The 14,210-nt window shown below is 47.8% G+C and overlaps 3 protein-coding genes across 8 annotated transcripts; 2 read left to right on the forward strand and 1 right to left on the reverse strand.

Moving 5' to 3' along the window:
• The first annotated feature begins 103 nt into the window (after positions 1–103).
• LOC1281527 (RNA-binding protein cabeza) lies at positions 104–5,306 on the forward strand. 5 transcript variants are annotated; one of them, XM_061646448.1, is made up of 7 exons: positions 104–300; positions 631–825; positions 1,137–1,257; positions 2,129–2,163; positions 3,684–3,793; positions 3,893–4,614; positions 4,697–5,306. In XM_061646448.1, exons 1-7 carry the CDS (start codon positions 291–293, stop codon positions 4,737–4,739), a joined length of 1,236 nt encoding a protein of 411 aa, XP_061502432.1. In that variant the 5' UTR covers positions 104–290; the 3' UTR covers positions 4,740–5,306. The 5 variants fall into 5 exon arrangements, with proteins under 5 accessions (XP_061502432.1, XP_321451.6, XP_061502433.1 ...); XM_321451.6 differs by having other exon boundaries at positions 139–300; positions 2,132–2,163; XM_061646449.1 differs by lacking the exon at positions 631–825 and having other exon boundaries at positions 140–300.
• A 101-nt stretch (positions 5,307–5,407) lies between these two features.
• LOC1281526 (broad-complex core protein isoforms 1/2/3/4/5) lies at positions 5,408–9,473 on the reverse strand. Of its 2 annotated transcripts, none has more exons than XM_061646447.1 (5): positions 8,680–9,473; positions 8,438–8,611; positions 8,114–8,312; positions 7,907–8,044; positions 5,408–7,825 (listed from the first exon to the last, which is right to left on the reverse strand). In XM_061646447.1, exons 1-5 carry the CDS (start codon positions 8,893–8,895, stop codon positions 7,065–7,067), a joined length of 1,488 nt encoding a protein of 495 aa, XP_061502431.1. In that variant the 5' UTR covers positions 8,896–9,473; the 3' UTR covers positions 5,408–7,064. The 2 variants fall into 2 exon arrangements, with proteins under 2 accessions (XP_061502431.1, XP_321449.5); XM_321449.5 differs by having other exon boundaries at positions 7,907–8,056; positions 8,680–9,472.
• A 318-nt stretch (positions 9,474–9,791) lies between these two features.
• Positions 9,792–13,886, forward strand: LOC1281525 (serine protease grass). Its single transcript, XM_321448.5, has 4 exons — positions 9,792–10,236; positions 10,309–12,212; positions 12,278–12,618; positions 12,681–13,886. The coding sequence occupies exons 2-4, from the start codon at positions 12,164–12,166 to the stop codon at positions 13,692–13,694; spliced, it is 1,404 nt and encodes a 467-aa protein (XP_321448.5). The 5' UTR covers positions 9,792–10,236; positions 10,309–12,163; the 3' UTR covers positions 13,695–13,886.
• The last annotated feature ends 324 nt before the right edge of the window (positions 13,887–14,210 follow it).

Raw genomic sequence — 14,210 nt, forward strand, 5'->3', positions numbered from 1 at the left:
CTGCCCCAAATCAGGGACAAATGTAGTGTTGCAAATAGTTCAAAAATATTATTTGAAACCCGGGGCCCCGACAGAAGCTCTTCGCACACTGTGCGCTCATCTGTCAAGCATGTCCGATGCTGCGTGCATGTGTTGGTGACATCCACGGCTCGGCCCCCAACTGACGTGAAAAATTAAAGCGCTCAAATAAAAAGGTGTTCTCGGGCAGATAACAACAACGCGGTGCGTGAGTTTTTCGGGTGCCAAAAAGAAGGTGTACTTTACTGAATTACCGACACAACCTCATCGCAATGGCTGACCGTAAGTATGCTGCCGTGTGGCACGTTAGATACAGTCGCTCAAATTACGATCTACGGTGCAGAAAAGATGGCTTTCATCATTCGATGCGGCGAGAGCAGAGATGGCGTCGTCCATCTTGAAAATCGAAGCAAAGCACCTCACATTCACGAAATGTGTGTGCCGTTTTTTTCTTTCTCCTACCTGCCTCGCATGGTAGAGTGCGGGCGAATGTGTTTGCATGCTTGTGAACACATGCTTGGCCGAACCATTTACCATACCAGTACCCATTCTAGTCGCACAGTTTGAAAACAACATTTAGACTTATTCTTTACCATGTTTTTCCTGCGACAGAGTACGGTGGCTACGGCAGTAATGATTTTGGGAGTGCGGCGCCGTATAGCGTTCCTCCACCAGCGATTAACCAAAGCTACAGCCAGCCTCCTCCAATGAGCAAGTTCGGCGGCGGTGGTGGCGGTGGCGGTGCCGGCAGCTACGGTCAGCAGAGTTCCGGTTCTGTCGGCGGTGGATACGGCGGTGGCCAAAGTGGTAAGTTCCGCTTTGTTTCCCTGTTGGTCGGGGCAGGCTGTTTCGAGTACGTACGTGGGTGGGATATGGTGGCGCGTAGACACCGAAACAGGAATGAAACCGTTCAAGGACACCGAAGCCTTGACGTTGGTCGAATTTTAAAGCAGTGTGTAGTTAGCAGAAGGGAACGGGCGTGAGAGTGATAGAGAAAAAAGATTAAAAAAACGGCGTAGCAAGAATGCTAGAAGAAAACAAATCACACTATTTCAACAAAACATGCCGTATTTCGGATGATAATTATGTGTTCTATTTTTATCTCTTTGCTCATGCAGATTACAATGGTGGCGGAGGCCGTGGTGACGGTGGCGGGTACGGTGGTAGCAACCGCGGTGGCGGTGGTGGTGGCGGCGGCGGCTACGACAGAAGAGGTGGTAACCAAACCGGCGGCTACAGGTGAGCATCGACAGTAGAGTCTGTAGGTTGTAAACGATCTCTGTCCCATACTTTATCCCCTCGCAAACTCCATGTAAGCTCCTTTCTATTTAATGCTCAACATCTGACTCGCAATATCGACAGAATACTGTACAAAAGTAAAACCCATTTCGTCCGTTGTCCATTGCCAGCGTCTAAGAGATGTATGTATGTATGTATTGCGAGAAAATTATGAAAACAAACCGGTTGACCGATCCTGATAAGCTGTGTAATTGCTTTGTTTGAAATGAAGTGGTTCATATGTCGACGGTTCTTGATCATATTTTATACCCAGAATATTTTGATTGTCAGTACTCCTGACTAGAACAATTCCAAACTATTGATATAAATGTTAAAATAATTTGTATTTTTTTTGTTGTCTTCTATTGGCATGTGTTGCACACATGGCTGTTTAATGTAATGTACTAGGTCCTTGTTGGTTTTATTGGATATTTCAGGATAATTTTTTATCTTGCCCAGTCGTCAACATTTGTTTGGCTTTCCTTTGCATAGCAAGGCAAAAAGAGGGCAATGAGAAGCAGAGTTCTATCCTGATCAATTAGTTTACATGTAGTTTAATACGTTTGCAATACACTCCATACTTTACCACTCTGAATTTTGCCGATCGGTTTGAAACGAGCAGAAGAAACAATTGTTCCCGAACTGATTAAAACCCATTTAAAACTATGTGCAACCTATTTCTACCTCTACTTCTACCTCAACCATTACTACTTCTACTACTACCACTACTACTACTACTACTGGTACTACTTCTACTCTACTGTGTATGTGCGTGTACGTGCGATCATCAACAAATTTGTAACGAAATGGTGTTTGGTTTCATGTGTTATAGCAGTGGCGGCGGCAACAAGGGTGGTTATAACAAAGGTAAACACCGAGCGACTGTTCGGTGAAAATATTATTTTTTCACTGTTCTATTATTTTATATAGTAAATACGTCTTCAAACTGCTACTAGTGACGGTAATACCTATCGAAAGAGATACGAAAGAGAGGGAGAGAAAAAAAGTCGATAGCAGGGGAAGAAAAAACATTAAGAAAGAAAGGCGCATTACGATTTCCAACAGAAGCAAGAACAATTGCTATTTAATGTTACTATCTCATCTCAAGTTCTTTTATTAATTGTCTACAAAAGATCACGCGTCTTGTGGTTTTCCTTCTACTATTCAATGCTCACAAGGATTGATTACTTGTAGAGAGCAAACATTATTTGCTACTGTGTTGTATATTTATCTGATGGGAGCTCCGTTACCATCTTCATGAGATGTTCTGTCCAAGACGAATTTGAATGACGATTCTTTCTTTCTGTTTTTCAACCGCTTAAACTATACATTGCCAGTTATAAAGCAAGGAAATACTGTTGATGACGTTCAGCATTGCCTTTGTTTCGTGTAGAATCGTGTGCACTCTCAACATTTATCGAACGTACTTAAACTTTTGTTGCTATTCTTTATTTTTCTTTATCTATTCAATCAATTTTCTCATCAATTGTGCATGAAGTCGTTATTGTCGTTATAGTTTTGTAGCAATCAAGAACAAAAAACCCTTTCGTAAGCAAACAGCACCTAAACGTGTAGTGCAGATAGGAAAGAATCTCAATTGAATTTTTAAACTTTTCCATAATCGTTCGCTTCATGCATAATGTAATGCAATTCTCGGTAGCAGCTGTTTGATGAAATAATATAACGCTGGTTGAAATCATTGTTAAAGCTCCGTTCAAGATGCCATTACTCGCTGTGAAGAGTTTATTAAAGCTGAGTACTGTGTCTGATTCATAATAGTAATTACTATTTCTGTGGTTGTGTGGCTTTCGTCCAGCGTGTTGCAAAAAACTCAGTATGTATAACATCACCGTGTGAAGCTTATACCAACGTCAAAAAAGTATTACATAAATGTCATAAAATAGTGCAACCACTACTAAACAACATGTATTCCACGTAAACTGTATATGAAATGAATTATCTCAACGGTCAAGGTTTTCGATAGGATCTGCTTTAATTGAAATAGTACAAAGAAAGGTACATAAATACGATTCGGAACCAAGAGGTGTAGCTCACCATCCAGCTTTAATGGTATACCACCACGAGCTTTAAATATCATCAAAAACAAGGGTCATACAAGAATGCAAAGCGTTGAAGCAACAACAGTTTACAAAGAGGCATAACTATATTTTAATTTAACTTTAACAAAACGTACTCAATTACTGTGTTACGGCCCCTATCCAAACGATCACTAATACTTGGTTTGCGTTTTTTCTTCTCTATTTTTCTCATCACACCTCCCGATCGATCGGAACATTTTCCGTATTCGTTTCTATCTATCTGTCTCTCTTCGTCTAATGACGAAATGTGCAATGCGCGCTACCGCCGTATGCGTCGCATTGGTGTAGCCGAGGGTGAAATGATCACGCAGGAGGATACAATCTTCATTCAGGGAATGACACCGGAAACTACGGAAGAGGAAATTGCCGAACGCTTTGGATCGATCGGTGTGATTAAGGTAGGCTTTTGGAGGCGTCGAAGCGCGCCCGCGTCCGATTATAGCGTTTCTGTTGTGTTGATGTATTGATTTTAACTCTTTTTTTTCGTACCATTATAGCGTGACAAGCGCACCCAGAAGCCCAAAATTTGGATGTACAAGGACAAGGAAACGGGCAACATGAAGGGTGAGGCAACCGTCACGTACGATGACGCTAGTGCCGCCCAGTCCGCCATCGGATGGTTCGATAACAAGGAATTCAATGGCGCCATCGTCAAGGTGACGCTGGCTCAGCGCTTCAGCAACTGGCAGAACAAGGGCGGCAATCGGGGCGGCTTCAACAAGGGCGGCGGCGGCGGTGGCGGTGGTTTCGGCGGCGGAAATCGAATGGGTGGTGGCGGTGATCGCGGAGGTGGCGGCGATCGCGGTGGCTACAACCGTGGTGGCGGCGATCGAGACGACAGCCGATCGCGTCCTCCACCCGGCGGCGGTGGTGCGATGGGCGGAGGCCGGGGTGGTGGATTCGGCGGTGGCAGCGGGGGACAGGATCGCGAGGGCGACTGGAACTGTGGCGAATGTAACAACAAAAACTTTGCCTGGCGCAACGAATGCAACCGCTGCAAGGCACCGAAGGGCGATGGCGATGGTTCTGATGGCGGTAGCAGAGGCGGTTATGGTGGCAACCGGAATGGAGGAGGAGGAGCTGGTGGCGGTCGGGATCGGGGCTCGTTCGGTGGCGGACGGGGTGGCGGTGCTGGAGGGCAGGATCGGGGCTACGGAGGATCGAATCGCGGAGGACGGGACAACGGTGGCGGCTATGGTGGCGGAGCGATGAGAGGAAAGTAAGTATCTACTACCAACAGTGTGTGCGGGAGTGTTGTGAGAAATGTTATTCTAATATTTCGTCTCCTCTCCCCTCTCCAGTGACAGAAACAACCGGAATGATCAACGACAACGCCCGTACTAAGAGGGTTGCACATTGCCAATACACCTTAAACGCGTCATAGAGACATCCACACAAACACACATTCAACACATTTTCACCCAGGGAAAGGATGTCAAACCTATTTGTCAACAATTTAGCTATATAATAGACATGTATGCACGCATCGAGAAAGACGGATGGCGTGGGAGACTCAGCAGCGGTAGTACCATCTTGTTCTTGAATCAGGCACGAACCATTACTTTCCAATGCGCCCAGAATAAGCTGGAACTGGACCTTCTTCGACGAAAATTGTAAGCGACGAGACGAATTGTAAATGTATTATTAGTGCACGTGTTGTTCACTAAGCAAATTGCGTGAATCTGGTTGATGATCGGTATGCTCACACGACGTCCCCAACCCTCGGCCCCTTGCGAGGAGGGTGTGTAGCAATAATAACAACAAACCATGTAACACATCTTTACGCTGGAGAGTAACTAGAGTAACGATGCCTCAAAAATTATCCACCGTCCTCCAGAGACACAGAAACAGGTCGCAAGGGAGAGATTTACCACGTAACACAAACTAAATAAAGAGTAAAGATAAACTAAATAAGGATTGTCGCGGTTGAACTGTATTCGTGCTATGAAATCATCCGATGGAAGCGATTGTCGATCACCATTGTACAGCAGAATGAAGTTGCGCGAAGTGTGTACAGTATTATTTCCACCTTGCTTTATTTATACGCCCCAATCAACTGCATCATTTTACCGATAGTTTTTTTTACTGTTCTATATTAATACTCTATGTGTATGTACAATAATCAGGCTAAAATGTGGGCGAATAGTACGGAGGGGGGAGAGTGTGCGTGAACATAAATTACGGAAGCATCGGCGTAAACATGATTGGGAGATGCTGATGCACCTGAAAGGAAGTTTGCTCCTGTCTCTAACGGCGGGAGGATTGGCAAATCCTGCTGCAAACCCATTCATTTCACTGCGAAACTTACACGACTGCGCGAACTGGAAACTTAACGCAAAGCATTAAACCTAGGCTGCTTTTCGTTCTAGTTGCGTTTACACATTTGTACGTATATATTATTGTTTTCCGTGTTCGGACACGTACCAGACGACTTTACAAGGATTAAGGACAGATTGTTTGCATGTGTGCACTTTCTTCTTTTCATTTTCCTACTTGGCGCAACAACCGTAACCGGTCCAGACCCTTTAGATCCAGCTCTTAATGGGGATTAGTAGTCCTCTCGGCACGAATTTTATTTGTATCGCAGCGCGCGCACAAGCTGTTAAGCGACTGTACCATGGGGCCGGCCCCCTTCACCCTCCTATGTTTTTGTATGTATAAGTTACCACTGGGCTTTTTTGTTTTGTTTGAACGCTATCACTAACTTTTCGCCAACGTCCCAATGTCGTTCAAATTATGAAGCAAAGCCAACAAAGGAGTACGCATAAGTACATAGTACCATACAGTTGGGTGTACCCAGAGGACCTTTTCTACCGTCGTTTCTCCCTTAGCTTTCGCGTGTTTACACGATCTTCCCTCATTTCGGCGCAATATGTTCAGCAAACCGGTCGCTCTACAGCTAAACTAAAAACCAATGCACACTTTCGTGGCATCTTTTTGTACCGTTAAAACAAGTCACCCTAAAGCTAAACTTATTAAACCCTTACAAAGCTAGCCAGCGAAAGGTTAAAATCAACACGGCGGAACGAAATCAATATTCTGAAACATTTCTCTCTGAATATGCTTTTCCCCAAAGGAAGGAGGAGGTTCGTCTTCCTTCAGTGCATCTAAACAGCGCCATTGCACCAAACGATGGACTAAACCACAAAGCACACATGACACGACGATCGCTGGTGTGCTGCTGATGTACGGGACGATGTCCAACATCAGTTCTCTACTTGCGTTTCCCCTTTTTTATACAATTTTGGCCAATGTAGTATGTAACGTTCGGCACCGTTCATATGCAAAAACAGCAGCAGATGTATATGTAGTGGTTCCATGTATACAAGTGGTTCCGGTGTAAAAATAGATTCTCGTATTGCACATTCAGTGGATTCCGTTCGTGAGAGTTTACAACATGCCGCATGAATTCAACTTCCACCACATCTCGTGAATTGTGGGGAATTATGTATTATACTCCAGTTATTAGTTATAAGACAGTGAGCAAAAGGTGAGAGAAGTGACCAATGCGGATATTAGGTACACTCATAGTAGCAGGTCCTTGGCCAGGAAACAGAGCAACAACTCCATACCGCTTGGGGTATGAACGACCGACTGTGTAGTGGTAGTGTCGCACTGTCGCCACTCACATTAGAAGGTTCCATCGGCCTTGCGATAACGTGGCATCAATTACTTGATAAAAGGATTCACCAACTGGGAGGCATCGTGATGATGGTACGGATTCCAGGTATTTGCCGTCGGTGCTGGAGCTTGCTGTTGAGGTTGTTGCTGTTGGGCTTGTTGCTGCTGCTGCTGCTGTTGTTGCTGCTGCTGCTGTTGTTGTTGCTGCTGTTGCTGTTGTTGCGTTTGCTGAGGGCCTTGCTGTTGCTGGGGAGGTGCTTGCTGCTGCTGCTGCAGTTGCGACGCGGGAGGTTTCGTGTCGACGAGCTCACCATCGCCAGAGCTGTTAGGATTGATCGAGTGTATCGACGAGTAGTGGCGCTTCAGGTAGAGCTCGGAGTTGAAGTGCTTCTGGCAGATCGGGCAGCAGACGGCCGTCGGGTTGTGTATCAGCCGCATGTGCTGCCGCAGATTGGACACGTTCGAGTAGAGCCGCGAACAGACCGGACAGCAGCGTGGCGTCAGACAGTTGGCTTTGTCGTCCGTGGACCGGTTGCTGTTCCGACTGCTGCGCCCCTTGCTCTTGTCGCCATTGCCGCCGCCGTTCCCGCTGCCGCCTCCACTGCCACCGCCACCGCCGCCGCCGCTGTTGTACTTCATGCTTTGCTCCGAGTTGACGGAAATGTTGTCGAGCGACTTCTCCATCCAACTGCTGTCGTCCTCCGATTTGTACTCGTGCACATTATGGCTGTGGCCGGTAGAGCCACCGGGTTGATTAGGTCCCGCTGCGCCGGAAACGGTCGCGGCGCCGGTTTGACTGAAACCAGCGACTGGAATGACAAAACACAGGAGAGCGCATTTTAAAAAGCGCCCGGCGAAAGAAGACTTGCCCACGCATCCAAAGTACAAACCATTATTGATTGCCCCCAGATGGCCCATGGCAGTGCGGGCATTGGTTTTATCCGCGTACGGTTCCATGCTGCAGTACGTTGGCGATTGGTGCGTGCCCGCCTCACTGTCCAGATACTCGACCATTTCCACTTTCGGTTCTACGTCCGATACTGCGAAAGAATGAGCACTTTATCGTCTTCACCTAGCGACGGCGGATACGCTCTTACCATTTCCATCCGGACCGCCGCCGCCGCCGCCGGCCGTCATCGAGCCGTCCGGGGCCGTCTTGACGCGCTTTATGTTCAGCACGGACGATGTCTGCAGCTCCCCAATGTCGGACCGCTTCCGGCAGAACTCGTCCAGCATTTGTTCGTTCTTTTCCTCCCGGCGCAGTACGTCCTGGTGTGTCGGGATAATCAGATCACCCTGTGGAAAGAAGGAGAAGGTGAGATTGCTGTGGCAACGCGTAAACCCCATCAAAGCAGGCAACGAGCTACTAGAATGACACTTTGGCGCGCTTCGCAGGAACCATCAACCCACACATTGCTTACATTGTTTTCTTTGCTCAGTCCACGGATTTGCAGCCCTTCGGCGGTTTTGATGAATTCCTTCAGATTCTCGTTCGTGATGTGCACCTCGCCGAGGTACATGTACTGCAGGATGGCTTTCAGCACATCGTACTTGACGTCGTTCATGAAAAACACCGGATGCGGGGAGGGATTTTTCTGCAACCAGTACAAAACAACTCTCATGAAGCTACTGCATCTCAACCAGCGACGATGATGCTTCTTACCTTTAGCAGCTCCTTAAAGTAAGGGCTGCACGCGAACAGTACCAGCTTGTGCGCGGTAAGCATTCGGCCCTCGCAGGCGAACGTTATGTCCACCAGGTCGTCGTCTTCGCGCAACTTTTCGAACTGGGTGCTGACGTTCTTCTGAAAGTTGTTCCACTTCAGATAGAACAGCTCATCGTTGTTGACGAACGATTTTTCCACCAAACCCGACGACATGGTGCTGCTGCCACACTGTGTGTTGGGGGCCACGGAAGGCGCTCTTGAGTTTGTTATGATTATTGGCCGCTCCGTTCGCTTCGGCTGAGATGGGTGATAAATAAACACACTACCATGCACGGGAGGGACGGGACCAATCTCGGTCCCGCAGGCGAAACGCCTTCACTTGAGCACGGTGTGCTAGGTCCGAGACCAAAACAGGCCCAAAGTAGCTTGCCAGGTTCGGTCGGGCTGGTATTCGGGCGGAGCGCTGCTGCTACCACGGAGCTGGTGATGATGCTGGTGGTGTTGTTGCTGAGATGGGAGCGTTGCCGTTTTTCCCCTTTTCGTTACACCATTATCGCGCACTGCAAGCGCATCGTCGCGAACGCAGGGCGGGTAGCACTTTTCGTCGAGGAATTTTCGCACTTTTCACACCGTCCACTGTGCATCGATTTTCAGCCCGAAGACACCGTCCAACTGGTACGCCAACGATGCCAGAAACAGCATTTCTTCGACGAATTAAACCATTAAAAGTAATTAGTCTCTTTTTTCGTATGTATTTTTGTAAAATTGACAATTAACTGTCATTAGCAGTGCGGTCGATGCCGTCCGTACATTAAGAGTGCGCTCGATGGCGTCTCGAGCTGTCGCGGAGTTCGACCCTGCGTGGCAAATTGGCTCTAGCAGTTTTCTCGCGCTGTTTGTTTTTAATTACGTTTGTAGCGAATTAAAGGCATTAAAGGGGAAATATGATAAACCAAAATCATATCGTCGATTTTCAATAATTATTTTCAACGATGAACCTTTTGATTGACTGAAAATAATGCAAAACAAATCAAATTCCGCTCGATGCTCAAATCCAAAGTCGAGCAGTTTGATTTCGAGTTGACGGTGCATCCATTTTTAACTGACACTTGCCGGTTGGACGGGAAACAGTGCGCGAAGTGGATGGAAATGTCTCTCTCAAAGATACCGATTTGCCGAATTTGCCTCACGAACGATGAGCTGCAGGTGTCGCTGTTTAGCGAATACGCCCAGCGGAAGCTGCTGCTAACCAAAATACGCGTCTGTTTGCCGATAACTATCACTCACGCGGATACGCTGCCGGTAACGATCTGCAGCCAGTGCATCATTCGGTTGGAGCAGTTCTACGAATACTACTGCAAATCGGAAACGTCACAACGGATTCTGACGGAAGGAACCGGTATACTCTCCCGCCCGCGTAAAACGCCACCGGAAAGTTATACGCTTAGTGTCACAGGGACCGAGAACGGAGAGGCGAGTGGCCCGGTGGTCGAACAGATGGACCCGATTCTGACTCAATCGCCGCAGGTCAAAGGACCGGTAGTACAGAAAGAGGTAAGTCATAGAAGGGTACGTGTTGCTCCGTTTGTTACTGCTGCTACAAGCCCTCTCACGCTTTATCGACAGATGCAATCCAATGCGTCGGGTTCGCCGGATGCGACCTTAAGCTTTTTGCAGCAGGGAACCAGAAAACGAAAGGGCAAGAAATCATCGACGCAGAATACATTCTAGACATTATCGAACCGGTTTGTCTTTCATAGCTAAGTCTAGTAATAAATGATTGCCAATCCATAAGGTACTAATATCCAACCGTATGCGTTAGCACAAACCCACTGTATAGAGATGGGTTGGCCAGAATTTAGCGATCCTTGTTAAAGGCAACTGTGTAGTGGTGGGAGCTCGGAATCGGACCCACCCGATTTGAAGCCAATTCTGATTTCGGAGTCAATTCCGATGTACGAGCCGATTTTGGAACTAATTCCGGAGCCAATTCTGGAATCGATTCCGCAAACTTATTCCGGACCTACTATCCGGAATCGATTCCAGAAAACTGCGGAGCTAGCCGGAATCAATTCCGACGAAATCTTCATTTTTCCCATCGCTACAAACGTGTCCTTCATAAAAAAAACTTACCTGCATTGTGTTCTTTAAAAGGATTCATATTTTTTAGTATTTTCCTTGTAAAATTTACATAAACCTAAGTATAAGTACAGTATTTGAGATGAATTCTGCATTAGATGTAGATTATTATTATTATTTGATGTGGTACGAATTAGTAGAGTTTGCTGAATTTAATTTATTTTCCAGCAAGCAACAATTAGGGGATATATTTGAAAATGGTCTTTTTACCGTTTCTTTCTATTAATTAGAAACAGGATTGAATTTTTATTCATGAAGGAAATAGAATTGTGAAAAAAGACATTTTACATTAAGCTCAATTATACGAAATGTATCTTCTTTTCGATATCATTATAACTAATTCAAGAATTCCAATTTAAATGCCAACATAATGAGAACTTCAAGAACTTCCCGGCATAGCTGTGGTTTGAATCTTCTTTTCCTCCAAAGAACCAGTTGATGAGTCATTACGATTGCGATATTTTTGGAGAAATAGAGCTGCAGTTTTCTCAACTGCCAACGGTTTCTCGTTGTTTGGGACACACATACACACACATTTGTAATCTAAATTCTGGTAAATTCACAAACAACTGTGAATCTGCCTTCAACCATCCCGATAGTACTGTTGCAATAACGTCCATTGGTGTAACAAACTGCAGACTTGCCGGTTGTGCATTCTTATCAACGATGTGGAGCATTGGTCGGACTGCACAGACACGAAGGTCTCTAAAGTATGCGTAAAACTGCCGTGATTGCTCATGCTGTGCCAACAGAATCTGTTTAGAACGATTAACGTGGGAGAAAATGTGTCTTCCTGGGTCATTCAGAAAATCACCTCAAACATATGATGATGCTCTTGCAAGGAATCACCATAACGGAGGAGAACCATTCGTTTCTTGTTAATTATTATCTGATTCATTCCCATTGCGCCATTGGTTGTCATTCGTGAGGGCAATCCTTTTCTTTTTGCCACGATTTGTCGCGAGTAGAAATCCCCAATATGCTGGAAGAAACGAACCCACCCAGCACCGGCCGGTCTGACCCACAGATGGGTAAAGAAATGTACGCCTCCTCTCCTCTCCAGTGACAACCACCTTCGCAAGCCTTGCCGCTGATCGGACGGGCCTCCTTCTTCAAGATAATAATATGCTAACAAGTAGCAACATTCTCACTCATTCGTGTCTCCCACCCCGATTCCCCGCTCGATTGTGCGTGTGAACTCACACTTCGCACAAGAAAAATCCCCATTCGACTCTCGTTCGCTCGTTAGCGCGAGTTTGCCATTCATTCAGCCCTGACTTGAAGTTCAGTTCAGTCGGACTTGACGAGTGCTACGGTGTGGTTCAGTGCTAACGGAAACAGAATGATTTCCGCAAACGTATTCTCGGTGATCGTCGCGACATTGGTGTTTGGTGAGTTCGTTTGTACCGCCTCGGAAATGCTTTACAAGCTTAATACAAATTATACTTCCCTATAGGAACGTTTGCAGGGGAAGCTTTGCAAATTGGTTGTAGCGATCCGGACGAACGCTGCCTTCCGATCCGCCACTGTTCGCCAGTGTACAGGCGCATCGAAAAGAACGAACATTTGACAAACGCCACGTTCATGAAGGAGATACATCGCAAAACCTGTCAGCCGGTTGTACAGCAGGACACGAAAACCCACATTTGCTGCCGCAAGCGCCACATCGGCTGCCGGCTGAATGGGAAACCGGGTGCTTGCTTGCTGCGTGAGCAGTGCCCAACACTGCAGACGACTACCGAGCGGAAGCTGATGCAAAATCCGGAGCTGAACCTGTGCTACGTGCACGACCGAAGGGTAAGCAATCTTGTCCATTCTTCCACTGGCGTTTCATGTATTAACTGTCCTTCACTTCCCAGCATTACTTCTGCTGTACTGATCCGTACTGTGCCACGCACAAAAAGCTCTGCGAACAGGAGGCAGCGCCTCCGCAAGCAAAACAACCCGCCTCCACCTTTCCCCGCTGTACGGGCGCGAACGGTGAGGCGGGTTCGCTAGTTCCCGCCGTGCTGTGTGGCGGCCAGCCGCCCCGCCCCAGCAAGCGATCCGTCGATCAGCGGACTTGCTGCGTACCGCCGGCACAGCCGAACCGGCTCGTTTCCCACCCGAACGCAGCGAAACTGGCTCGCCTGCCGTGCGGTACGATCGGGCTGCTGGTCAAAATCCAGGACGGTACGTACGCGCAGCGTGGGGAATTCCCGTGGATGGCGAATCTGGTTTACAAGCAGAAGGCGATCTGCAGCGGCACGCTGATTCATCCCTCGTACGTACTCACCGCTCGGCACTGCATCAACGGGGGGCTGGTTCGCGTTCGGCTCGGGAAGCACGATCTGCTGGAAAAGCCCGAATGCCCGCCCGGCACGACGGCGGGGGGCGTGGACTGTCCGCAGCTTCATGTGCAGGAGATTGCTATCGCGCAGAAAATGCGCAGCCACACGCACGACGTCGGACTGCTCCGGCTGGTCAAGCCGGCCGATGTGGCGGGCGAGCTGGTACGGCCGATCTGTCTGCCGGTGTACGCGTCCCTGCGCATGCACCTACCGCCCTCGGTTACCATCACAGGCTGGGGACTGACGGAGAAGGAGAAGCCGGCAACCGTGCTGCTGAAAGCGCACACCTCGCTGCTGATGGATGATCCGGCCTGCGCCAAGGACTATATGATCTGCGCCGGTGGCACTAGCCACAGCAATCACTGTGGCGGTGACTCGGGCGGACCGTACCAAGCGCTCGGTGTGTACGATGGCAAGTCGCGGTACGTGCAGTACGGCATCATCTCGGACGGGCCGGCCTACTGCTCCAATCCGGACCGTCCCAGTCGCGGTGTGCTGGTGGGGTACGTTATGGACTGGATCCTGGACAATATGGCGTTGTAAGGGAAAGACAACGAGCGAGCGAGAGAGTGAATGGGTGAGTGAGTGAGAGAGTCAGTGGTTTCCGGTCTCAAATGAATCATTAAAAATGCTCATAGATTTTACGTACCCAGTTGCCATACGTTATAAGCAGTATATATGAATGCGAAGTTGAATGAATAAATTGACTGTTTTCTCGTCTTCGCTTACACGAAACAACTGCGCTGATCGATTCGCGATGCCCGTTTGGAGGCAACAAGCCATTAATACCCTTCGCGCGATAATTAGATTAATGCGTTGCTGCTTCCTTTTAGGTGAACTCTGTTATTCCAGAATGAATCTCAATCCCACCATCGTCGTCGTCGTCGTTGTCTCTCGCAGAAAAACACACAACAGTGGATGTGCTGCCGTCAGTTTTTGAACATGTCTCTGCTCTCTGCCCGTGTACCTATCCGAACGGGGGTGAGGTCTGTGATAGAATCTTCTTCCCCGAGTGGCACTGCATCTGTGACAGTGTCGGACAGGCCGTGTCACGCGTGC

The sequence above is a fragment of the Anopheles gambiae genome, chromosome 2, assembly GCF_943734735.2.
Source record: "Anopheles gambiae chromosome 2, idAnoGambNW_F1_1, whole genome shotgun sequence".
NCBI lineage: Eukaryota > Metazoa > Arthropoda > Insecta > Diptera > Culicidae > Anopheles > Anopheles gambiae.

Excerpts from the sequence above, each read along its gene's own strand:
- LOC1281527 (XM_061646448.1), top strand. Across the intron at positions 2,164-3,683 it reads CAAGGGTGGTTATAACAAAG|CCGAGGGTGAAATGATCACG; the intron begins GTAAACACCGAG and ends GCATTGGTGTAG. Across the intron at positions 3,794-3,892 it reads GATCGATCGGTGTGATTAAG|CGTGACAAGCGCACCCAGAA; the intron begins GTAGGCTTTTGG and ends GTACCATTATAG.
- LOC1281526 (XM_321449.5), bottom strand. The coding sequence starts at position 8,895 with ATGTCGTCGGGTTTGGTGGAAAAATCGTTCGTCAACAACGATGAGCTG. Across the intron at positions 8,057-8,113 it reads CGGCGGTCCGGATGGAAATG|TATCGGACGTAGAACCGAAA; the intron begins GTAAGAGCGTAT and ends ATTCTTTCGCAG. Across the intron at positions 7,826-7,906 it reads TCTGGGGGCAATCAATAATG|TCGCTGGTTTCAGTCAAACC; the intron begins GTTTGTACTTTG and ends TTGTCATTCCAG.
- LOC1281525 (XM_321448.5), top strand. The coding sequence starts at position 12,164 with ATGATTTCCGCAAACGTATTCTCGGTGATCGTCGCGACATTGGTGTTT. Across the intron at positions 12,213-12,277 it reads CGTCGCGACATTGGTGTTTG|GAACGTTTGCAGGGGAAGCT; the intron begins GTGAGTTCGTTT and ends ACTTCCCTATAG. Across the intron at positions 12,619-12,680 it reads GCTACGTGCACGACCGAAGG|CATTACTTCTGCTGTACTGA; the intron begins GTAAGCAATCTT and ends TTCACTTCCCAG.